At 38.2% G+C, this 14,347-nt stretch overlaps 1 protein-coding gene across 2 annotated transcripts in view; it reads right to left on the reverse strand.

Annotated features, from left to right (window-relative positions):
• OSBPL1A (oxysterol binding protein like 1A) overlaps positions 1 to 14,347 on the reverse strand; it is a 240,516-nt gene that overhangs the window by 137,976 nt on the left and 88,193 nt on the right. For both annotated transcript variants that reach the window (XM_017884011.1, XM_017884012.1), the window contains exons 13-14: positions 11,970 to 12,092; positions 3,956 to 4,037 (exon numbers count right to left, since the gene is read on the reverse strand). In XM_017884011.1, coding sequence (XP_017739500.1) covers positions 3,956 to 4,037; positions 11,970 to 12,092 — 205 coding nt within the window. The remainder of the gene's footprint in view (positions 1 to 3,955; positions 4,038 to 11,969; positions 12,093 to 14,347) is intronic.

Genomic DNA, 14,347 nt, shown 5'->3' on the forward strand with positions numbered 1-14,347 from the left:
TTGGTAACTAGAGCCCTCTAGTATAATTTAAAGTCCAATAATGTGATACTTCCAGACTTGTTCTTCTTAGTATTACTTTGGCTATTCAGGTTCTTTTGGGGTTCCATACGAATTTTAAGATTTTTTTTTTCTAGTTCTGTGAAAAGTTGTGATGGTATTTTGATAGGAATTGCATTTCATCTGTAAATTGCTTTGGGCAGTATGGTCATTTTCACAATAGTGATTCTTCCCATCCATGAGCATGAGATATGTTTCCATTTGTTTGTGTCATCTATGATTTCTTTCAGCAGTGTTTTGTAGTTTTCCTTGTAGAGAGTTTTCACCTCCTTGGCTAAGCACATTCCTAGGTATTTTATTTTTTTGCAGCAGTTGTAAAAGGGATTGACTTCTTGATTTGATTCTCAGCTTGGTCGCTGTTGCTGTACAGCCGTGCTACTGATTTGTACACATTGATTTCGTAACCTGAGACTTTACTGAATTTGTTTATGAGATCTAGGAGTCTTTTGGATGAGTCTTTAGGGTTTTCTAGGTGCGTGATCATATCATCAGCAAACAACACTAGTTTGACTTCCTCTTTTCCACTTGGATGCCTTTATTTCTTTCTCTCTTTTTTTTTTTTTTTTTTTTTTTTTTTTTTTTTTGAGACGGAGTCTTTCTCTGTCCCCAAGGCTGGAGTGCAGTGGTGCGATCTCGGCTCACTGCAAGCTCCACCTCCCGGGTTCACGCCATTCTCCTGCCTTAGCCTTCTGAGTAGCTGGGACTACAGGTGCACACCACCATGCTGGGTTAATTTTTTGTGTTTTTAGTAGAGACGGGGTTTCACCATGTTAGCCAGGATGGCCTCGATCTCCTGACCTCGTGATCTGCCCGCCTCGGCCTCCCAAAGTGCTGGGATTACAGGCGTGAGCCACCACGCCTGGCCTATTTCTTTCTTTTAACTGACTGCTCTGGCTAGGACTTCCAGTATTACATTGAATAGGAAGTGGTAAAAGCGAGCATCCTTTTCTTATTTCAGTTCTTAGAGGGAATGCTTTCAATTTTTCCCTATTCAGTATGATGTTGGCTATGGGTTTGTCATTTGTGGCTTTTATTATTTTGAGGTAAGTTCCTTCTATGCCTAGTTTATTAAGAGCTTTTAACATAAAGGGATGCTGGATTTTATCAAATGCTTTTTCTGCATCTACTGAGGTGATCACATGGTTTTTACTTTTAATTGTTTGTGATATATCATATTTATTAACTTGCACATATTAAACCATCCCTGCACCCCTGGTACAAAACCCACCTGATAATGGTGTATTATCTTTCTGATATGCTGTTGGATTCAATTAGCTAGTATTTTGTTGAGGATTTTTACACCTATGTTCGTCAGGGATATTGGTCTGTAGTTTTCCTTGTTTGTTGTGTCCTTTTCTGGTTTTGGTATTAACCCTATTTACTTATTATTTATATGAAATGCAGTTTATCTGTACTGATTTTTCAGAAAATGTTCATAATCATCTCTTTTGTGGTATCAATATTATGCATATCTCTAAACAACGCTGATTTCTCAGTTTCTCCAAGTTGGATTAATTATCTGCTCAATCATTGCTAATACAGATATGCATACCATCATTACGAATGACATGTCATACAAGTAATCTGAAACAAGATATTTGACTCAAGATTCTTTTTAAAACTTAATTTGGTTGTAATTCTAATATAATTTATTGATTTAGTCCAGGTTAAATGAATTAATCTTCATATTCCATATCACTGGACTTTTTCTACATCTTTTAAAAGTTGTCTTTTTCTACATCTTTAAAATGTTTCTACATCTTTTAAATCTTCCTACTTTTTGGTAGTTCTTGATGTGTTTTAAAAGCTCACTGACAGTCACAGTTGCATAACTCTATGAATAGAGTAAAACCACTGAATTGTACACTTTACATGTGTGAATTTTGTTATGTGAATTATACCTAATGATGCTGTTATTATCTTAAAGTCCATTGAAAATGAACAGTGCTAAGTGATATAATATTCCAGCCTGCAACTAATAATCAAAATAACCTAACCACTGTCCTTCCCAAAGCTATCACTGCTGATAAAAATATATGTTTGTTCAACTGAAGTAAAGAGATGCCATAGGTACACTTGGACAGATATAGAATACTTATGGTCCATTTACTGTAATATTAACATTTCCTCACACTCCCTGGAAATATAGAAACTGAATCTTGGAATCGACTAAAGGAAACTAACACGTGATTAAAATAGTTAATCAAGGCCGGGTGCGGTGGCTCATGCCTATAATCCCAGCTCTTTGGGAGGCTGAGGCGGGCGGATCATGAGGTCAGGAGATCGAGACCACCCTGGCTAACACAGTGAAACCCTGTCTCTACTAAAAATACAAAAAAAAAAAATTAGCCAGGTGTGGCAGCAGGCACCTGTAGTCCCAGCTACTCGGGAGGCCAAGGCATGAGAATGGCGTGAACCCAGGAGGCGGGGCTTGCAGTGAGCCAAGATCATGCCACTGCACTCCAGCCTGGGAGGCAGAGCAAGACTCCGTCTCAAAAAAAAAAAAAAAAAAAAAAAAAAAAAAGTTACTCATAGACTCACAAATAACTACATCATTTATACTTTAGTGAAGTCATTTATATATGCATCATGGCTAAAGTCTAAGCATCCGTTAAGAGTTTAAGAAACATAATTTTTAAATTTACAGAGGAATAGGTACCTTTTCCTCAAAGCTTAAGTTTGATTTGTAGATTTTTTTTTCTTTTTTTTTGAGACACAGTCTCCCTCTGTCGCCCAGGCTGGAGTGCAGTGGCACGATCTCAGGTCACTGCCATATCAGCCTTCCGGGTTCAAGCAATTCTCCTGCCTCAGCCTCTCGAGTAGTGGTTATAGGCATGTGCCACCACACCCAGCTAATTTTTGCATCTTTAGTAGAAACAGAGTTTCACCATGTTGGCCATGCTTGTCTTGAACTCCTGACCTCAGGTGATCCACCCACCTTGGCCTCCCAAAGTGCTAGGATTACAGGTGTGAGCCACTGTGCCTGGCCTTGTAGGCTATTTATAGTCAACTCCTGATAACTCATAATAGAGAATGAAGACATAAAAAGTTATTACTGAAAGGAAGATTAATAATTAGCTAGACAAGATCATATATATGTTTGTAGAATCATAAAAGGCCAAGGCCTGAAAACAACCAACTTATTTATTTTAGGGATGAGGGCAGTGAAACTCACAAGAGTTAAAAGTATTGTTCAAAGTAACAGTAAGTGGAAGAGTAAGGATTCAAGCCTAAGACATTCTTTGTGTGTGTATATGTGTATGTGTGTGTGTGTGTGTGTGTGTGTGTGTGTGTGTGTGAGAGAGAGAGAGAGAGAGAGAGAGAGAGAAAGACAGAGTCTTGTTCTGTCGCCCAGGCTAGGGTGCACCGGCACAATCTCAGCTCACTGCAACCTCCGTCTCCTGGGTTCGAGCGATTCTCCTCAGCCCCCCGAGTAGGTGGGGTTACAAGCACATGCCACATGTGGCTAATTTTTATATTTTTAGTAGAGACAGGGTTTCACAATGTTGGCCAGGCTGGTCTCGAACTCCTGACCTCACGTGATCCACATGCCACCGTGCCCGGCCTCAAGCTTTAGACATTCTGACTCCAAAACCCAAGTCTTCTGGGATTCATAAGCTGAATTCTCATTCTGTAGCCAAAATTAATTTACAGGCCAAAAACATTAACTTTAAATTTATTTTTTTAAAAAAGAATAAAAACATTATTAATCTCTAAAGCAAGCATCCTCTGTGAGTAGCAACTTTAAAATGCCCTTTTAGAATTTCAAAATAGTTTTATCAAATATAACTCTGAATTCAAAACCAAAAACTATTTAACAATGAAGTCGAACAAAACTACAACGGGTCAATACCTATGTGTTAAAGAGTGATTTTAGAGATAGTGTTTGTCTATTTACCTTTAGCCATGTCATACTCCTTAATCATTTTGAGAAAGTTGGAAATTTCCCTATCTAGTCGCTGTTGGCATGACTGTGCTTTCTGCAAAAAAAGAAAAGACAAAATTAAAACCAACTAATAAAAGATTTTTAAATTACTTATGCTTTAATGTTTCTACCAAAACTTTCAGTACATAGATTGATACACCATAATAGAGACATATGTCTTACAGAGAAAAAAAAGGTGAGAGAAAATTTCCTTGTAAACTGAATATAACATTTAGTTAATCAAGTATAAAGTAAAATAAATATTTTAAGTTTTAAATACATTCAACATCTGTTGTGCAGATACCATACAATTGCATCAGTTGCTATTACTATCTCATTACGCCATGTGTATCTGAGGAATTAAAATTCTCTGATTTATTAACACTTTTAGTAGGCCTGATGAAATTCATCAAGAAATTATAAAATGCATTTCTTAAAATGTATTTTAAAACTGTTTTGTTCAAAAAAAACAAAAAATTCCAGATGGTCCTAACATTTGGAAACCACAAACTGATTCTCGTTCAGCAATCTAAGTGCATACAGCCCCCACATCATCAGACCAAAAAGGACATTTTCTTAGTGTGTCAAAGCTTCTGAAAATAAGGTAAATTCAGTTATAGAAAGCATTCTTCCTTGTAATTTGAAAGTTCTACATTTTAGATCCCTAAAGGCAAAAAACAAAACAAAACAAAATATAGAATTTCATGATGCAAGTTGCATCCCATCTTAGTGCAGATTTAGAAATCCAAAATGAAAGATGAGTCAAATCCATGGATTATATTAAAACGTCATTTTGAAGGTAGTTTTATATACCATTTCCCTTTAAAGAGGTGGGAAGAATAAGCAAGGAAATTATCATTGTAAATTTGCTTGGTTATCAAAATAGAAAATATTTATTCTGAGAATCTGACCTTATAAACAGTAAAACCACATTCTTTTAGGTAGAGCAGTATCTTCAGCCCTTATGAAACTTCCCTCCTTTACACTCCTAATCTCAGCTAACCCATCACAAAACATTTTGCACCCCCAAAATCAAACTTAATATAGATCAGTATGTCAGGGTGGCATAGGTAAATAGTAAATACTCTTTTCTCCTATTTCACCTTATAAATTTTTTAGTGCTTACAAAGCTCAACGCAACCACAGTAGAATTATTCATGTTATCACATCAGTGACAGGCAATGTTCTCTTCAAAATTTGTATTACTCTCCTTTGTTCTGAGGGCTCTAACAACACCTATGTATGTATAATTCGCTTGGTGGGGAGAGCGGGGAGAATACCTACACCATGCAATTTAAAACACCATATATGCCTGATAATTTTTCCAGACACAGCCTGTGATTACAGGTTGGGGGCAGGGAAAAAGTTTATCTAGAGGCACCGAAACATGCACTGCAACCAAATGCATCACTCATGATTTATTAATAGAAAATCATCATTCTTGCTCTATACATATTTAATAATATGCTTATGTGCAAGTCAATGATACTGTTTTATCCTCTCCCTTTCTATGATGAAAGTAAGCTAGAGGCATAAAAGTAAGCAATGGCTTCAATTGCAGACTATGAATCTGTCCTGAAGTTATAATTAAAGGCAGGAAACACCTTCTGTAGCATCATCTTTAAATACATGAATCACATTTATCTTCCCTTGAATCATATTTTCATCTAACAGTTACTAAAAAGTTTCCTTGATCGATGATTTACTTGTTTTAAAGGGTACATAACAGGTCAGCTGGAGAAGATTCAATCTACACATACTGTTTTAAGTTGGGTACAAAGTAAGTCTTCTGTTCTAAACAACTTAGTGCTTTTAACTGATACTAAAAGAATAGAGGTTATTAATATAATAAAACATAATATGGTCTCCCATTTGCTTAGTTGCTACTAGTTATATTTTGAAAAACTAAAAATCAATTTATGAAAGTTAATTTTATTAATATTTTGCAGAGTCCAACATGGTTTCTCATTCTTGACTTCTATGCCATTGACATTATGTCAGGAACTGATATGATTTAGCTGTGTTTGCACCCAAATCTCACCTTGAATTGTAGCTCCAATAATCCCCACGTTTTGTGGGAGGAACCCAGTGAGAGGTAATTGAATCATAGGGGTGGGCTTTTCCTGTGCTGCTCTCATGATAGTGAGCAAGTCTCATAGGATCTGATGGTTTTATAAAGGGGAGTTCCCCTGTAAAAGCTCTCCTGCCTGCTGCCATGTAAGACATGCCTTTGCTCCCCCTTCGCCTTCCACCAAGATTGTGAGGTCTCTCCAGTCATGTGGAACTGTGAATCAATTAAACCTCTTTCCTTTATAAATTACCCAGTCTCGGGTATGTCTTTATTAGTAGCATGAGAACCAACTAATACAGGGACTCTTTCTAAGTTTTAATTTCTATTTATTTATTCTACATAAATGGAATCTCACTATGAGCAATGTTATAATACCTAAAGTTTAACAGTATTTTAACTTTGCCCAAGTTATCTGGAGAAAGCACACAAGAGCAAGGATTAAACCCATTGGTACAGGGGCCTAGGGGATCAGAGGTTACCCCAGGTGAGCACCTGTGCCACATTTACAACACAGGTCTCCTGCTTAGCAACCAAAATTTTAGCTGTTGGTTTTGTGAGTTAAGCTGATGTTAAATTACCTTATGATCCCTAACCTACAGGGCAGCTGAAAAATGCGTATCAAGGGGGTGAATAGCTAGAGAGGAATGCATAGGCTAGGAGAGAAGTAATTAATTCCAGGTTATTTGCTGCAGAAAATCCACATTTGGTTAATTAAGCACAGAAGCAGATTGCCACCTACTCAGCAATAAAAATGAATAAACTACTAATACACACAACATTATGGTGAAAAAAGACACCTAAGAGCACATACTATATGATTCCATTTACATGAAATTCTAGAACAGGAAAACTGACTATGCTTATAATGACATTGTCACTGTATCAGTGTCATTAGGTCAGTGGTTGCCAGAGATGGAAGTGGAGGGTATTATCTGGGAAGAGCAGCAAGGGAACAACATTTTGACATAATAAAAATGTTCTCTATCTTGATAGGAGTGGTGGTTACACAGACAATATACATTTGTCAGAATACATCAAATTGAAGACATAAAGTGAATTCCTTTTTTCTGCAAATATTATATTTCAATAATAATTCAAACTCTAAAAATAATAGACTGTAGAACTCTAATCACTTTCTTCTTTGCAGAAAATGGCCACTATTACAAGTAGTGGTGCCCTAGCACTCATCTTTCAGTCTTGCTAACTCCAACCAAATCCACTTCAAAGATAGCCCCATACTCTGGCCAGGTGCGGTGGCTCACTCATGTAATCCCAGCACTTTGGGAGGCTGAGGCGAAAGAATCAGTTGAGCCCAGCATTTCGAGACCTCCCTTGCAACATAACGAGACCTAATCTCTACAAAGAAACAACAACGAAAAAAATTACCCAGACTTGGTGGCACATGCCTATAGTCCCAGCTACTTAAGACGCTGAGGCAGCAGGATCACTTGAGCCCAGGTGGTCAATGCTGCAGTGAGCTGTGATCACACTACTGCACTCCAGACTGGATGACAAAGTGAGACCCTGTGTCAAAAAGAAAAAAAAAAAAACAACAACCCCATACTCCATCTTTCCTAAGTCAACCCAAAAGCACATTGATTCTTTCTGACATCTGGTGATTATTATGCCCCTGCTGTCTAACTTTCTTGGTGTTTCACTTTGCAACATGTATTTACGTAAAGTAAAAATAAAACACAAAAAAAGAAAGGATATATAGAGAAAAGTAATTCCCCTTCACACACCGGACAACCTTATTTTGCACCTTGCTCAGCTGCAGAGCAACAAGTGCTAATTTCTCATCTTTCCTGAATGATCTAAGTCTACACAAATATATATGTGTACATCCCTGTTTTTTCTCCCAAGTAGTATCATATTTGATACATCATTTTATGCCTTGTCCTTTTCACTTAACTGTATATTTTAAATATATCAGTATATATACATCTGCCTCATTCTTACATGGATGTACCAATCTTTATTGGCTCCACATTGATGTACATGCAACTTTCTGCACATTTATTTTAGTTGGGAATCAGTTATTCTTTTTTGTTGTTGTTTTTGAGAGTGTCTGGCTCTATGGTCCTATTGCCCAGGCTGGAGTGCAGTGGTGCGATCTCAGCTCACCACAGCCTCCACCTCACAGGTTCAAGCGATTCTCGTGCCTCAGCCCCGAGTAGTTGGGATTACAGACGTGCACCAGCATGCCTGGCTAATTTTTGTATTTTCAGATGCAGGGTTTCGCCATGTTGGCTAGGCTTGTCTTAAACTCCTGGCCTCATGTGATCTGCCCGCCTTGGGAATCATTTATTCTTAAATCAGAAAAGCCTTATATTATTTTCTCATTCGATTAAACTCGAGCACCATCTGCTTTTTTTTTTTTTTTTTTTTTTTTGAGACACGGTCTCACTCTGTCACCCAGGCTGGAGTGCAGTGGTGTGATCTTGGCTCACTGCAACCTCCACCTCCTGGGCTCAGGTGATCCTCCCACCTCAGCCTCCCAAGTAGCTGGGACTACAGCCATGGGCCACCACGTCCAGCTAATTTTTGTATTTTTAGTAGAGACAGGGTTTTGCCATGTTGCCAGACTGGAGTGCAGTGATGTGACCACAACTTGCTGCAGCCTCAGCCTCAAAATTTAAAAAAAAAAAATTTTATTTTTAAGATGAGGATTCACCATGTTGCCCAGGATAGTCTCGAACTCCTGGGCTCAAGCAATCCACCCACCTCAGCCTCCCAAAGTACTGGGATTACAGACGTGAGACACCATGCCTGGCCTGCTCATCACTTCTTGTAACACAGAAGCAGTTCAGATCCTACAGAATCAAGACATCTTCAACAAATAAAACCCCCACTTTGCTAGTACCACCCAGAGCATCTAAGAGCCTATCCCAGCGCTGTCCAGTAGAACTTTCTATGATGCTGGAAATATTTTGTATCTTCACTGTCCATTGTGGTAGCCACATGTGGCTACTGAGCACTTGAAATGTGGCTGATATGTAGTTAAATATAGTTAAAATGAATAAGTGAATTTTTTTTTAGTTGTCTCCCTCTTTCGCCCAGACTGGAGTGCAGCAGCACAATCTCAGCTCACTGCAACCTGTGCGCCCCGCCCCATCGGGTTCAAGCGATTTTGTTGCCTCAGCCTCCTGAGTAGCTGTGAATACAGGCGCCCGCCACCATGCCTGACTAATTTGTGTATTTTTAGTAGAGAGGGAGTTTCACCATGTTGGCCAGGCTGGTCTCAAACTCCTGACCTCAAGTGATCCACCCACCTCAGCCTCCCAAAGTGTTGGGTTTATAGGCATGAGCCTCTGTGCCCAGCTGAATAACTGAATTTTTAAATTTTAATTAATTTAAATGTAAATAGCCACCTGTGTAAATAGCCACAGGATAGTTAATAGCTATCATATTGGACAGTGCAGTTCTATACCAATACTGTGCTTGACTAATTTCCAATTTTTATTTCTGAAATATTTTCAAGTTGCTATTACAGCAACAACCATGAGGTCAATAATTCTAGGATTTGTCTTATACAATCATATTGTATAAGACAATGTTTACCGAAAAATGTTTGTACTGAAAAACTGACTCACTCTTTTTCTTTCTTTCTAAGAGACAAGGACTCACTATATTGCCCAGGCTGAACTCAAAGCCTTGGGCACAAGTGATCCTCCCACCTCAGCCTTTCCCTAATTTCTTATAGGTCTGTGTACTAATCCAAAAGCATGTTAAGGAAATAAAATCAGTTTTGTTGTTAATTCAGATGATTTTAGAGTATATCAGTCCTAGAATTCCTAATTCCCCTTAGAATGTCCATAGGTACCAAGAATAGACCTTTCCATAAATTGGCCCCTGAATTTCACTAGAACTTAAGAACTCAAGAATGAAGGGCATCCTGGAGCCAGTCTACTAACAAGCTATAATTCAACACACTTCAAAGCTCATTTCAGATTTTACCTATTTTGAACCAGTCTCCAGATGTTAAGACAGAATCAAGATTCACAGAATTGGCCAGGCGTGGTGGCTCATGCCTGTAATCCGAGCACTTTGGGAGGCCGAAGTGGGAGGATCACTTGAGGTCAGGAGCTTGAGACCAGCCTGGCCTACATGGTGAAACCCCGTCTCTACTAAAATTACAAAAATTAGCCGGGCGTGGCGTTGTGGGCCTGTAATCCCAGATACTTGGGAGGCTGAGGCGAGAGGATCACTTGAACCCGCGAGGTGGAAGTTGCAGTGAGCCATGATCACACCACTGCACTTCAGCCTGTGCAACAGAGCAAGACTGTCTCAAAAAAAAAAAAAAAAAAAAAAAAAAAAAAAAAAAAAAAGACAAGAAAAAAAAGATTTACAGAATTAGCATTCAAACTCTGTTGGAGAGGAACATGTAAAAGCTAAACGTGCTTAATACTATAGTGCTCAAACTCTCATTGGCTTTAGGTGCAATAAAATCTAAAAGGCAAAACCTTCATGGTTTTAAAGTTAACATGTGAACAAAACATTAAAATAAGGAATAAACTGGCAGATATAGTCGAGGTTGATGACCTGAAAATTTGAAAATTATGCTAAAGAATAAATCTTTTTAATGGTATGTAAGTTAGTATGCCTTTATTTTACCTGTAACTTCCATTTAAAAACTTTTAAAATTATCATAATCCTAGGAAAGCTATTAGTATGCTTTGTAAATCCTTCCAGGTTTTATCATTTACCTCTTATTGAGGATAGGTAAATAGGGAAGGATTTCTTTTCAATTAGGGAATACCAACTGAAAGTTAAAATATTTAGCATCTTTATTTTTTTTTTTACTTCTTTAATGAAATTTTGGCCATATATATTAAATCTTCCATATTTTCCCAGTTTTAATGTTATTTAAATGCTGTAGTAGATGTTACTTTTGCAAAGTCCACTGATCTGAAAATTTTGTTTCTGGTTCTCACATACACACTAGGCTTTAAACCAGAGGTAGTATGGTAAAGGAGTTGTCAGCAATTCCGGGGAATGTCTTTGACAAACATGAGAGGGTTCAAATTCTTTAATGTTCCATCATAAATTAAGATTAGGGATTGAAAGAGTCAAAATACCTTTTATATTTAAATGTATAGGTCCCTAAGTTGATAAAACTCCTTAGGTATTAGGGAATTTAACTTCATTAAAATTGTTGAACTAGAAACATTCAAATCTTGCCACCAATTCATTTAATTTATAAAGACAAAAAAATTACATTTAGTAGGCAAATGCATATATCCTGACATAATTATTCAGACTGAAACTCATCATCATTCCATAGTTCTAATTCTTCCAAACTCAATTCCCATTCTTTTAGATACAAGATGTAAATAAAAGGTACAGCCAGAAAATTGATGACCCCTCAAAACACCTGTTTCATTTCTATTACCTATGCTGATAATCCTCTAGGGATAAGGCACTGGTGTCACTTCAGATGACTTCTCCATTCATTATTGATGCCTTAACCTTATCTCTTAGCAACCAAGCTACAGATTACAAGTGGTTTTAAAGAAAACCTACCGACCAGGAAAGGTATCACTATGGTTGCATTATTTAAACTCTGAAATGTGCAGTGAAGTCATGAAGGGCAGCAAGTCAAGCTATGCATGCTCCCCGTCCTGGCAGCAATTTTCAAACAGAATGACAGTCTGTTAACAGCAATGTAAAAAGTTTCACCTAAAAAAGGACAGTGCCTTTAAGGCACATGTTCATCTCATCAGAGCATATCTACAAAGGCATTTGAGAGTATTACCATGACAGACATAAACTACCAACGCAAAATAAGTCAGCAAATAACAACACTATTTCTATTGTTAGAAATCACAATTTCAAAACCTTACATCTTAAAAAGTTCTTAATAAAACTTGTATGACATAGATAGCTATAAAGGTCAGGTTACATTTTCCTATTTACCTCTAAGGATTTCTTCAAGTCTACGGTAGAAACTGTATCTTCCTCCTCCTCATCAGTCAGCTGGTCCTGGGAACAGTAGTGAGTGCTGTAAGCAGAATGGTCTTCTATTGCTTCCAGCCAGTCCTGAAATCATGCAAGGATTTCAACGAGAGTGAAAAGCATTTTTATTCCAAAGAGATAATATTACAATGATATGATAAGCATGAAATTTACCTAGTGAAATAAATATTATGGCCTCAAAAAGGAGAGCAAAGTAACCAATAATGAAACAGCAATGTGGGTCTCTTGTTCGTGATATGTCTGGATAAAAGCTTTTCCTAGTACTTTAAAAAAATCATCTGTAAGTTTACATATTCATGAATGTTAATATTCAAACACATTACAGAAATTAAATAACGAGAGAAAACTTCGTCACTTAAAATTATAGGTTCTCGTGACTGGGCGCGGTGGCTCACGCCTGTAATCCCAGCACTTTGGGAGGCCGAGGCGGACGGATCATGAGGTCAGGAGACCGAGACTATCCTGGCTAACACGGTGAAATCCCGTCTCTACTAAAAATACAAAAAATTTGCCAGGCGTGGTGGCGGGTGCCGGTAGTCCCAGTGACTCGGGAAGCTAAGGCAGGAGAATGGCATGAACCCGGGAGGTAGAGCTTGCAGTGAGCTGAGATCACACCACTGCACTCCAGCCTGGGCGACAGAGTGAGACTCTGTTTCAAAAAAAAAAAAAAAAAATTATAGGTTCTCGTTTTCAATATTAAGAACCTGTCATTTTATAACTTAACAGAATAAGTTACTATATCGTAATGGATCCAGATACACAGTTTTACTAACTTACAATCAAATTAGAAGCACAAGAAACTAAGGTCATGTTAAAACAGCCAATACTTGCCCTGATGCTTTAACTTTTACTCTATTTTTTAAATAACAGTGATTTCACAAAAAAGAATGTTTGGCCTAAAAGTACCCTATCTTACTTTTCCTCGTTTTCTTACACTATACTCAGGGTCAAATCTTACCATTTTATGAAATGTTGGGAGAGTCATGAGTTAGATTGTTTAGGGTTCTTTGCAGGGCCAAAGTTTACCACTTTGGAAAATAAATTTAACCTCTTACATAGTTTACCAAAAAATCAAGATATGTTTATGAACACTGCTTTATTTTATTTTATTATTATACTTTAAGTTACATATGTATACATGTGCCATGTTGGTGTGCTGCACCCATTAACTCGTCATTTACATTAGGTATATCTCCTAATGCTATCCCTCCCCGCTCCCCACAATAGGACCTGGGGTATGATGTTCCCCTTCCTGTGTCCAAGTGATCTCATTGTTCAATTCCCACCTATGAGTGAGAACATGCGGTGTTTGGTTTTCTGTTCTTGTGATAGTTTGCTGAGAATGATGGTTTCCAGCTGCGTCCATGTCCCTACAAAGGACACGAACTCATCCTTTTTTATGGCTGCATAGTATTCCATAGTGTATATGCGCCACGTTTTCTTAATCCAGTCTGTCACAGATGGACATTTGGGTTGATTCCAAGTCTTTGTTATTGTGAATAGTGCCGCAATAAACATATGTGTGCATGTGTCTTTATAGCAGCATGATTTATAATCCTTTGGGTATATACCCGGTAATGGGATGGCTGGGTCAAGTGGTATTTCTAGTTCTATATCCTTGAGGAATCGCCACACTGTTTTCCACAATGGTTGAACAAGTTTACAGAACACTGCTTTGCTTTAAAAGAATAAGAATAGGCCTGCCACAGTGGATCACACCTGTAATCCCAGCACTTTGGGAGGGCAAGGTGGGCAGATAACATTCGAGACCAGCCTGGCCAACATGGTGAAACCCCATCTCTACTAAAAATACAAAAATTAGCCAGGCATGGTGGTACACACCTGTAATCCCAGCTACTCGGGAGGCTGAGGCAGGAGAATTGCTTGAACCAGAAAAGCAGGGGTTGCAGTGAGCCAAGATGAAACCAGTGCACTCCAGCTTGGGTGACAGAGCAAGGGAGGCTCTATCTCAAAATAAATAAATAAATAAAAATAAATAAATAAATAAATAAACGAAAAAGAAAAGGGCCGGGTGTGGTGGCTCATGCCTGTAATCCCAACGCTTTGGGAGGCTGAAGTGGGCAGATCACAAGGTGAGGAGGTTAAGACAAGCCTGACGAATGTAGTGAAAACCCGTCTCTACTAAAAACACAAAAATTAGCGGGGTGTGGTGGCGTGCACCTGTAATCCCAGCTACTCAGGAGGCTGACGTGGGAGAATCACTTGAACTGGGGAGGCAGAGGTTGCTGTGAGCCAAGATCCCACCACTGCACTCTGGCCTGGGCGACAGAGCAACTCTGTCTCAAAAAAAAAAAAAA

The sequence above is a fragment of the Rhinopithecus bieti genome, unplaced genomic scaffold, assembly GCF_001698545.2.
Source record: "Rhinopithecus bieti isolate Rb0 unplaced genomic scaffold, ASM169854v2 scaffold_13577, whole genome shotgun sequence".
In the NCBI taxonomy this organism is placed as follows: Eukaryota; Metazoa; Chordata; class Mammalia; order Primates; family Cercopithecidae; genus Rhinopithecus; species Rhinopithecus bieti.